Raw genomic sequence first — 12160 nt, 5'->3', positions numbered from 1 at the left:
TTTTTTAAAAGTGCATTTTAGTTTTGAAATGTAGAGCTGGAATATGGAAGTTGGGTTTTAAGAGAGAAGACAGAGAAAATCAGCTTTTTAATCCTCTTAAAAGAAATATTGGTAACATGATTTAATTTTTGTTTCCTTCGTTTCCACTGAAAACAAACCTGTTCTCTTTTCCATAGATAGAATATTAAGGCTATAAATAGCAGAGTGTACAAAAGTAATTCCAGGCTACAAATGTCCTATCCTCCCCCAAATTTTGGGGGGGACTTTTTTCTACCCTCCCCAAATCATACACTAATTACCCTTGTAGTTGCTAAAGTTCATCACCATCCTTTAGGTTAATTCCTTCTGACCTCTCATTCCCTAAGTCAGTCATCCAAATAAAACATTCTACTTCATCCAGCACTGAATTTGACACTCTAATCTACTTCTACCAAACAAGCTACCAAATAATTTTTTTGTGTGTTATCATGTGTTTTTTTTTTAAATAAAATCAGTGATAAACTGAGAAACTGAGCAGGGATATTTTCTTTAGGCCATTCGCTTTAAACCACTAAGCTCTTTAAAGAAACATTTCACATACCTGATAGATGTATATTGGTGTATATGTGTAGGAATATTTGTACCTTGTATCTTTAAAATGTTATTTGTTGATAGTATGCTTAAATGTAACTACTGTCTAACCTTTCAACTGGATGAGTATAATTAGTAGAATGTCTGTAAAGAAAGTTCTATAATATTTCCTGGTTTTTTACTTTATCATAAGTTCTATAAAGATGCTTGATTTTCATATTTTACAAATTACCTTCTTTTCCAGTAACACTTCCCCCTATATTGTTTGTCTCCTTCCAGAAATAACATTTTCCCTAGTAAAGAATTGAAATGTAACTGATATTTAAATGTAGCCTCTACATCAAGCCTGTTCATTGGACTGACCATTTGGCAATCCAGACTACCTACTGGATGGCTATAGTAATCACTTCAATTCATTGTCATATAAATGTGGTCGAGGTTTCAAATCACTTGTTAGGATTTATTCTTCACTTATGTCTGTCTGTCTCTCTGTCTGTCTGTCCGTCCGTCTGTCTGTCTGTCTGTCTGTCTGTCTGTCTGTCTGTCTGTCTGTCTATCTATCTATCTATCTATCTATCTATCTATCTATCTATCTATCTATTCTTTCATCACTTCCTCCCTTCCAAAAACAGTATTAAGATATTTTAATTTTCTGAAGTTTGCATTTCAAACAGTTTTTTTACTTCACAGATTTGGATTTGTCCCTTAACCCAAGTGGAGAAGTTACTAAGCAGATTGGAGATGCTCTTCCTGTGACATGTACTATATCTTCAAGTAGGAATGCAACTGTCGTTTGGTTGAAAGTAAGTTTTTTTTACTAGATTTCTTTGTAAATTTATTATTATTTACAGTACAGTCATTTTATGCTATAAAGAAAAAATTTTAGCTATCTCATGCAGTGATAGAAGTAAGAATATTGTATAGCCACTCTATTGAAGGTGATGCTTTAACTTTTTAGAAATGTTAATTTCTAGACAAAATTCCAAATACATATTTCATTAACAGCTATTGTCATGAACATCAGTTTGTTGGAACAAGTACTAAGACCACACATGAAATACATAAATTCCTCATAGGCTTCCATTAGTAATTCCTTTCGATATTTCAAAGTCATTGTCTGAAATTCAGTAAAAGATATCCATGTCCAATCATTGGGTCTTTTTGTATCACAAGGTGGCAAGGTGGCACTGGTAATTGCTCCTTTGGAGTTTTGGAAAGTTGTTCTAACAATGGAGATGAATGACCCTGCCCCAGCTCTGAAAATTACAGCAAAACATCCATTGCTTTTTGATCAGTGCTGTCAGAAGTTGATTTTGTATATTTCATCTAGTGTCATGATCAAAGGACTGCAATTCCTAAACAGTGCGCCTGGAGCATACTCTTAAAGCATTGATGGGCAAAAACCATTCTCATGACTTGCATAGACACATAAGTTATTGAGAATTAGCATGTTCTATTCACTTAGATACATATATGTGCATATATGTACTTTTGTATATGACCCATCATAGGCATTAATATAAATGTTAGCTATTAGCATATGAATCATATTTCTGGCCCATCATAAGCATTAACATAAATGTTACCCTACCAGTATATAAATGTTAGATATTATTATTATTATTATTTCTACTGGTTCTAAAAGAGAAAACAAAGAAAATATTTTCTTTTCATGTGTGTTATTTTTTTTAATCTGAAGACAGGAAAAAACTCATATTTTCATAAGTAGCATAAATGGAGTAATTGATCATTAGATTGTCAAAAAATATTAGGCTAGATCTTAATTACTGTTGAGTAAATATGCCTACAGTTATAACTGAGCCATGCAAAATAATTAACTTTTTCATTTAATCAGGATAACACTAAACTGCGGTCCAGGCCATCATTTTCCAGTCTACAGTATCAGGATGCTGGGAACTATGTCTGTGAAACTAATCTACAAGAGGTGGAAGGGTTAAAGAAAAGAGAATCTCTGACTCTGATTGTGGAAGGTAATAAAAGAGAGGAGTTTACATGCAATAATTTTTCTTTTAAAAACCTTGGTAATTCTGTAGTTGGTTTCATTCATCGCAGTCAGTTCACTACAATATTTTAATTATGTTGATATTTAGGAAAGCCTCAAATTAAAATGACAAAGAAAACTGATCCAAACGGATTATCTAAAACAATTACCTGCCATGTGGAAGGTTTTCCCAAGCCGGCTGTGCAGTGGACAATTACAGGCAGTGGAAGTGTCATAAACCAAGCAAGTATTTTTCTTCTCGTTATTAGCCCTTAATCTTTGTGAGGTTTTATTTTGGTGGCCCAAATATAGGGTTGGTTTTGGTATCAATATATACTTTGTCTATGTATATTCTAGGAGGTGAGAACTTTCTAATTAACTTCTGAAACTGCGTTGAAGGAAAGCAAAGGAGACTCAAAACTTCGATAACTGATTTTTATCTTAGAGATAAGGGGAATAGGTATTTGACTTGTGATTTTCTTGGTATTGGGAGCTCCCAGTGACCTTTCTACCGATGCAGTGTGGCCACTTAGTAGTCTTAGAGATATGTCTGGGACACAACTGAGAAAAAATATAAACAGCTTTCCCAGAGTCAGTATTTTTCAGAGGAAGGAACTAAAATCCAATCTTTCTGATTTGAGGCCAGCTTTCTATCCACTATAACATGATACCTCCTTATATTTCTTTTTTCCCCAGAGCCATGAAAAGAACCAAATTTATCATGTCTACGATCTCTAAGTATGTCTTTTGAAAAGAATGTAAAGTAGGATATTCAGTGGTCCTTATTTCCTTAAACTTAGGTTATTAAAATATTAACAGGAAAGCTTTGGTGCTTCATAAATTTATACATTCAAGTGTAGTAAATTATTTCTATTAATTTGCTTTTTTGTATTGTATTAAGGAATAGTTCATCTTATAATTATTCCCTAACATAATGCTAGAATTAGGGTGGGGGAGGGGGGAGAACCTGCAGCCTTGAGGCCACATGTGGTCCTCCTGTAGGTCCTCAAGTATGGCCCTTTGACTGAAGCCAGACTTCACAGAACAAATCCACTTCATAAAAGGATTTGTATTGTAAAATTTGGATTCAATCCAAAGGCAGCACCCAAGGACCTAGAACGTCACGTGTCGCCATAAAGTTGAAGGTTCCCCACCCCTGTGACAGATAACACAGTTACTTCATGTAAATATATGGCCTCCTATGGTTATACCAGAGGTGGGTCCATATATAGAGGCCCTATTCAACATAAAATAGGGTGCAAAAGGTAAATAATAATTTATTCTGTTGTGTGTTAAAGTAATTAGATTGTGTGACTTTTTTTTCCCATTGCCTCCTAAAAGAAGATTATGTCTTGGAATATATGAGTTATAAATGTCTTTTTCTTATGGTGTGAACTCTGGTCATTACCTCATGACAATTTTAATACCAAATAGAGTGAAAATCTGGCTTATTATTAGGGGTTCAAAACTGTAAACCCATGAAATTGTCAATCTGTTGGATTCTCAGATAGAAAGCATAACAAACTGTTGGAAACTAGGTTTAATGGTTTCCCTGATATGTTCCTTTATTTTCTAAAATATACAAAGATGCCACATGAACTGTTCTTTCTCTGGCATTGGCTAAGAACTATCTCTTTGGGGATATTAGTATTCAATATGGTTATAACTTCTGAGTTACTTCTTGTTTTGCTTTGGGGCTGGTTATAAGACACAAGATAAAAGGCTGTCAGTTTCTTTTTAATATTAAAGTTGTTCCAGCTTCCCTGGTACCCAGGTGGTTATGCAATACCATTTCCTAGACCTGCCAGTGCACATATCACGGCAGGGAAAAAGACTGGTGACAATCAGATCACTCATCAAATTCTGTGTCTTTCTCCCTCTTCAGTGATTTGGCATTGTGTGTGGTTATATGGATATACAACACCAGGGATGTGTAATGTCCCAAAACAGAATGGTCAGAGATTAGAGACAGGGGTAGAACACATGGGCTTTATCTCTGAAGAAGTGTGTAATCAGTATTTCTTCCTTGAGGCTGTTGGGGTATGTGCTCTGGAATAGCACTCTCTTACCAGCTACTTCATGTAAGTAGGAGCAATGTTCTCAAAGACAGGTTGTTCTGATTAGCCTGCTCTGTAGCCACAGTTAAGCACAGAAGAATGCAAAGGAGAGGACAGAAGTCCTAGGTTATGATTTAGATTTAGGGCTGGATGGGTTCTTTGCAATCTTAATTCTAGCCCACTCCTTTTATATAGGAAGAAACTGATGCCTGAGAGGTTAAGTGATTTATCTATGGTCACACAGGTTTTCCTGACTTAGGCTCATCACTTTATACCTTACACCATATTGCCTCTCTGTCAATATCTAAGAAATACACACTCTCCAAAACCTGATTTGTTAGTTATTGAAAGTAACTAATTCTTTTTTTTTTTAATCATTTGTGCTGCTATTCTTTGCCTTTGCTTTATTTGGTAAATTGATCAGCTTTTGTTTTCTCTATTTTCCCATTCCAGTTTATGTAAATGACATTGAAAAAGAAAGACCTCAAGATAGCAATAGTATTGACAAAATACAAAAAGAAAATCAACCTAGAAAAGTGCAAAAGCACCATATCCAGGAGGAAAAAAAAAGAGGAATAAAGTAAAGGATCCAAAGAAAATGTTGTATCAAAGTCATATTGAATGGTGGAAAATTAGAGATTTTGCTGTCCATGTAGAAACCAAGATGCTCTGCTTCTGAGACAAAAAGGGAGATGTCATTATTTTATTCTTTGGTTATGTTCCCTGAAGTGGTGATAGACTTACATGAATCCTTATACTCTTTCAGCAGATAGCATCTTCCTTCATAGGTCCTTTGTCATTAATTTGGGTGTTTATAATAGTCAAAATGATCCTTCTATTGGTCAGTGGACTGGTAATCCTTTTTAAGTAACTGTTGTTACCCAAAACTGTCCTACATATTGTTAGAGGAGGGCTACATATATAGTGAGAAGGATTCCTTCCTGTAAGGATTTTACAGTTGCATACTTGAATGAAATTACCAAGAAATAAGGGGATTTGGGGGGTTTTTTTTTAGTGTAGACCTGTGACTTTATTGGTATATGGAATGTCTTGTGAAGCATTACACCAGTGTAGATCTGAAACTTACAGTTTTAGAGAATTACCTAAAACATTAAAGAGTTGTGAGTTGTCCAGAATCACATCACCAGTAGGTGCCAGAGATAAGTAAACCCAGGTCTTCTTGACTCTTAGGCCAGCTGTCCATCCCCTATCCAACACTGCTTTAGGAGCATAGATCAAGAGCTAAAAGAACCTCAGATACTATCTCTTCCAACTCTTTCATTTATAACAGGTGAGAAAACACTGAGATCCAGGACAGTTAAGTGATTTGCCCAAAGTCACTCAAGTAGGAAGCATCAAAGATGAGCCTTGAGCCCAGGTCCTCTAAGTTCAGTCTCAGTGATTTTACCATTGGAAAGTGATTGTTATACAGTATAGATAGTATGTTCAGTAGGAATTTGAGAAACAATGCTAAATATGCAAACTGATGGGGTGAAGGCTACACTCTGAATACAGAACAGATTAAACCTAATGAGATCACCTAGGAATTAAAGTCTAAAGTCCCATTATCCCATATCCCAACCAACTTCATTTATCTTTTTCACATTTAGTCAACTAACTGTTCAGAATAGATTATTTTTGCAACAAAAGTAACACTGCTGGGGGGCGGAGCCAAGATGGCGGAGTAGAAAGACACATATACACTAGCTCTGAACCCACAGCCCATAAAATATCTGTAAAAAAGAACTCCCGGCGAATTCTGGAGCAGCAGACGCCACAGAACAGCAGAGTGGAAGAGATTTCTATTCCAGAGAGCCCTGCAAACCTCTCGCAAAAGGTCCGTGGCGCTGCGGACGGGGAGCTGAGCCCAGCGCTGCCTTGGCCACGTGGCACAGAGAGGAGCAGATCCGAGCAGGCTTCAGGGACAGAATCTCCAGCGGCCCCGCGTGGGTCCCTCCACCCACAGGTGACAAGGATCGGTGAGAGGGTCTCTTTGGCGGGTCGAGAGGGGAGTGGGATACCCCCATAACTCAGGCCCCCCTCGGGAGGCAGCAGCAGAGGCAGCAGCAGACCTGGGCTCCCCAAGCAGGCAGGAGCCTGGATCCATTGTTGAAGGTCTCTGCATAAACCCCCTGAGGGAACTGAGCCTGTGAGGTGGCCCTGCCCCCACCTGAGCACCTGAACTTGATCTCACACTGAATAGCAGACCCGCCCCCACCCAAAGCCCTGAGGCTGGGGAGCTGCATTTGAATCTCAGACCCCAAGCCCTGGCTGGGAGGATCTGGAGGCCAAGTGGGTGTGAAGAGAATACTCAGAAGTCGAGTCACTGGCTGGGAAAATGCCCAGAAAAGGGAAAAGAAATAAGACTATAGAAGGTTACTTTCTTGGTGAACAGGTATTTCCTCCCTTCCTTTCTGATGAGGAAGAACAATGCTTACCATCAGGCAAAGACACAGAAGTCAAGGCTTCTGTATCCCAGCCCACTCAATGGGCTCAGGCCATGGAAGAGCTCAAAAAGGATTTTGAAAATCAAGTTAGAGAGGTGGAGGAAAACTGGGAAGAGCAATGAGAGACATGCAAGCAAAGCATGAACAGCAGGTCAGCACCCTGCTAAAGGAGACCCAAAAAAATGCTGAAGAAAATAACACCTTGAAAAATAGGCTAACTCAATTGGCAAAAGAGGTTCAAAAAGCCAATGAGGAGAAGAATGTTTTAAAAAGCAGAATTAGCCAAATGGAAAAGGAGGTTCAAGAGCTCACTGAAGAAAATAGTTCTTTAAAAATTAGAATGGAGTAGATGGAAGCTAATGACTTTAGAAGAAACCAAGAAATCACAAAACAAAACCAAAAGAATGAAAAAATGGAAGATAATGTGAAATATCTCACTGGAAAAACCACTGACCTGGAAAATAAATCCAGGAGAGACAATTTAAAAATTATGGGCCTACCTGAAAGCCATGATCAAAAGAAGAGCCTAGACATCATCTTTCATGAAATTATCAAGGAAAACTGCCCTGAGATTCTAGAACCAGAGGGCAAAATAAGTATTCAAAGAATCCACCAACCACCACTGGAAGGAGATCCAAAAAGAGAAACTCCTAGGAACATTGTGGCCAAATTCCAGAGTTCCCAGGTCAAGGAGAAAATATTGCAAGCAGCTAGAAAGAAACAATTCAAGTATTGTGGAAATACAATCAGAATAACACAAGATCTAGCAGCTTCTCCATTAAGGGATCGAAGGGCATGGAATAGGATATTCCAGAAGTCAAAGGAACTAGGACTAAAACCAAGAATCACCTACCCAGCAAAACTGAGTATAATACTTCAGGGGAAAAATTGGCCTTTCAATGAAATAGAGGACTTTCAAGCATTCTTGATGAAAAGACCAGAGCTGAAAAGAAAATTTGACTTTCAAACACAAGCATGAAGAGAAGCATGAAGAGGTAAACAGCAAAGAGAAGTCATAAGGGACTCATAAAAGTTGAACTGTTTACATTCCTACATGGAAAGACAATATTTATAACTCTTGAAACTATTCTGTATCTGGGTACTGGGTGGGATTACACAGACACACACATGCACGCACACACGCATACACACACATAGAGACAGAGTGCACAGAGTGAATTGAAGAGGATGGGATCACATCTTAAAAAAAATGAAACCAAGCAGTGGGAGAGAAATATATTGGGAGGAGAAAGGGAGAAATGGAATGGGGCAAATTATCTCTCATGAAAGAGGCAAGACTTATTAGTGGAGGGATAAAGAGGGGGGAGGTGAGAGAAAAACATGAAGTTTACTCTCATCACATTCCACTAAAGGAAGGAATAAAATGAACACTCATTTTGGTATGAAAACCTATCTTACAATACAGGAAAGTGGGGGAGAAGGGGATAAGCAGGGTGGGGGGGATGATGGAAGGGAGGGCATGGGGAGGACGGAGCAATTTGAGGTCGACACTCATGGGGAGGGACAGGATCAAAAGAGAGAATAGAAGTAATGGGGGGCAGGATAGGATGGAAGGAATTATAGTTAGTCTTATACAACATGACCATTATGCAAGTCATGTGCAAAACTACACAGATTTGGCCTATATTGAATTGCTTGCCTTCCAAAGGGAATGGGTGGGGAGGGAGGGAGGAAAAGAAGTTGGAACTCAAAGTTTTAGGAACAACTGTCGAGTACTGTTCTTGCCGCTAGGAAATAAGAAATACAGGTAAAGGGGTATAGAAAGTTATCTGGCCCAACAGGACAAATGAGAAGATGGAGACAAGGGCAGAGAGGGATGATAGAAGAGAGAGCAGATTGGTGGTAGGGGCAATTAGAATGCTCGGTGTTTTGGGGTGGGGGGAGGGGACAAAAGGGGAGAAAATTTGGAACCCAAAATTTTGTTAAAATGAATGTTAAAAGTTAAATAAAAAAAAAAGTAACACTGCTGAGAGTAGTTATGGTGAGTGTGAAATAACCAAAGATCACTAATTATTATCACTAATATTTGTAGGGAAGAACACTTAAACTACTGAAGCAGAATTCTATTTAAATTGTATAATGAAAGATAATAATTTGTTAGGAGGGTTGCTTGTTAGGGGTGATAATTTATTGAAGCTCCATATAATATTCCCAGACTTTGACTATGTGGGAAACTTTTTAACAATAAAAATTTTCCCAGACCACTACATGCTCTGTGATAATAGTTGTACCGTTATTCATAAACACATTAAGAAAATACATAATGATAGAAAGCTATTATGAATTTGGTAAGGTTTTAAAAAAATTTTAATCAAAACACAGCTACATAAATTTGAAAAGTAATTCCTATATGTGTGAGATATTATTTGGGAACTCAATAATTCAGTGGCAAATGAGAAGTTCATGCCATACAGAATGGAAAGCATTATTATAAAATATAGAATTTTTAAGGTAGGATCTCTAAGACAATCCTATTTTTATATTTAGTTTATTTTTAATTTATGAAATAAAATAAGCATTACTATAACATAGTAAAATAAAAACAATTGCACATGAACTGCAAATCTATTATGTACAACTTGCTATTCCTTTAAATATTTAATAAAGTTGTGTAAATTTCTATTTTTTTCTTTCCCTCCTCCCCCCACTGTAGAGCTGGCTACCATTAGACACAAATACATGTATATGTATATAATATGTATATGTGTGTTTGCACATACACACATACACACACATAATCATTCTACGTATACTTCTCCTTATCAGCTCTTTCTCTGGATGCAGATCCAGAGGTCCTGTTTTGTCTCCTAGTGTGGAAACATTGACTGAGCCTCCCTCTCTAATGAAGGGAGGTGAGTAATATAAAAAATTAGGAGCTTAATTAAAATAGTTAGAAATGTAAATAGGACCCTAAGTAATGCATTTAATAATCACCCCCCCCCCGTATGTATTATTTCTCAGGAATAGCACCTTATCATAATCTCAATGCTTCACTTATTTTTCATCTCATTCTCTTTAGTTAATTTCCATTTCAAAATTGACTTTGCTTCTTTACTTTACAGACGGAGGAGTCCCCTTACATCAATGGCAGGTATTATAGTAAAATTATCATTTCCCCTGAAGAGAATGTTACATTAACTTGCACAGCAGAAAACCAGCTGGAGAGAACAGTAAACTCCTTGAATGTCTCTGCTAGTGAGTATTTCATTTCTGACATTAAAAAATATATATATATAAGACAAACTGAGGTTAATCCTCTTTAGTTTAAAGTCTTCAGTTCCATCTTCCTGTTCCTCATCATGGTAAGTTTTATGCATTTATTATTTTGTACCCGCTGTCATTTTCATAAGACTCTTCTTTTCTTGTGTCTGTCAAATAATAGTCTTGTCTGACAATTAAGTCACTTCATGATGCATGGGTCAGAATCCACATTCTATGCAGGAACTTTTCCTCCCTAAGCTGCAAAGGATGTGAATTCAGTTGTTTTTGCTTATGTCATTTTTGCATTCAGCGTAAAAGTGAAAGAAAAAATTATCTTTTGATACATTCCTGTTACTATGTCAGACCCAAATGTATTTTCATTCCCTTTTGTTTATTACCTTCTGTTAAAGTCCTACATAGAAATATTCTTAACATTATTATCCAGACAGACAGAGAAATTAAATAGACTGGTTTTAATCCCTATAGTGAAATTGGTAACAAAGCTAAGATTTGAACTCTTAGATTAATATCAAGACCAGGGGTGGGGAACCAGCAGCCTTGGGGCCACCGGTGGCCTTCTAGATCCTTAAGTGGGGCCTTTTGCCTGAATCCAAGACTGTAGACTCCCCACTCCTGGTCTAGCAGCTATAGCTGAATACAAGCATATATATTATGTTATATCATACATATACATAATTGCATCCAACAGATATAAAATAATAACAATCACACACAAGCACATATATATATTTTAAAATTTCTATCATGTATTTAAATGAAACCACCTCAAAGGGATGTGAGAACTTTGCTAGTATGAAAATTTGACCAGCATATTACAATTTAAATATTTAACTCCATCAGACTACAATAGCCTGTCATTAACATGAAACTGTAAAACATCTTTTAATGTATAGTTTATCACTGTATCTTTGTTGAAATTTGAAACAAGGCTGGTCAAGACTGGAGTTCCCCCAAATCCTACCTTTTGCACTTTACGTTTTACAGTGCTCTTTTATAGTATCTTTCATTCGAGCCTCACAAACTCTTTGAGGAGTAGCCAGGGTAGGTATTCCCAGGGTAGGTTAAAGGTTAAGTGTTTTTTGTCCAGAGTCAGGTTCAGCCTATAGAATTGGAAGGGACTTTAGACCAACCCCTGAATTTATACCTAAGAGAACTAAGGGTCAGAGTGGTTTACATAACTTGCTTTCCCAAGTTACACTGCTAATTTGTGGTCATCGAGTTGTTTTTCATTCACATCTGACACTTTGTGACTCCTTTTAGAGTTTCCTTGGCAAAGATACTGGAACAGTTTGCCATTTTCTTATTTGGCTCATTTTACAGATGAGCAACTGAAGCAAACAGGGTTAAATGACTTGTCCAGGGTCACCCAGCTAGTAAGTATCTGGAGCTGGATTTGAACTCATGAAGATGAATCTTCATGATTCTAGGCCTGGCACTGCACTACCTAGCTGGCCTACACTGCTAATTAACGGCTAGTAAATGGTGGAGCAGGGACGGTAGAACACAAGTCTTCTGATTCCAGAGCCAATATTATTTCCCTAGACAACACTACGATGGGAGAGGAGTCTGCTGACTTAACTTTTGAAAGTTGTTATTCTTTATCGGGTCACAACCACAGATGTAGCCACAATAGTTCAGGGCAATAAGCTATTTTTAGTTGTTAGCTAGTTGAAGAATATACCTGAATGAGGATAATGGTCTAGGTCAGATCACAAGTGGAGAGGAATGATGACAATGAATTAATAGGTAGATGAAGGGATAAGAGGGGAAGATCTAAAAACACGAAAGAGAAAAATAGCTGAAGTTATTGGAAAACTTCAGTTCAAATGTATTTACTTGTC

General features: G+C 37.2%; 1 protein-coding gene across 3 annotated transcripts in view; it reads left to right on the top strand.

Moving 5' to 3' along the window:
- Window positions 1-12160, top strand: part of ALCAM (activated leukocyte cell adhesion molecule) — a 248022-nt gene that overhangs the window by 222574 nt on the left and 13288 nt on the right. For all 3 annotated transcript variants that reach the window (XM_072614127.1, XM_072614126.1, XM_072614128.1), the window contains 4 exons: window positions 1261-1373; window positions 2426-2561; window positions 2682-2815; window positions 10160-10292. In XM_072614127.1, the coding sequence (XP_072470228.1) occupies window positions 1261-1373; window positions 2426-2561; window positions 2682-2815; window positions 10160-10292 (516 nt within the window). The remainder of the gene's footprint in view (window positions 1-1260; window positions 1374-2425; window positions 2562-2681; window positions 2816-10159; window positions 10293-12160) is intronic.

The sequence above is a fragment of the Notamacropus eugenii genome, chromosome 5 (assembly GCF_028372415.1).
Source record: "Notamacropus eugenii isolate mMacEug1 chromosome 5, mMacEug1.pri_v2, whole genome shotgun sequence".
NCBI lineage: Eukaryota > Metazoa > Chordata > Mammalia > Diprotodontia > Macropodidae > Notamacropus > Notamacropus eugenii.
The sequence above is the reverse complement of the archived record's forward strand: the minus strand, read 5'-3'. Positions and strand labels throughout refer to the sequence as shown.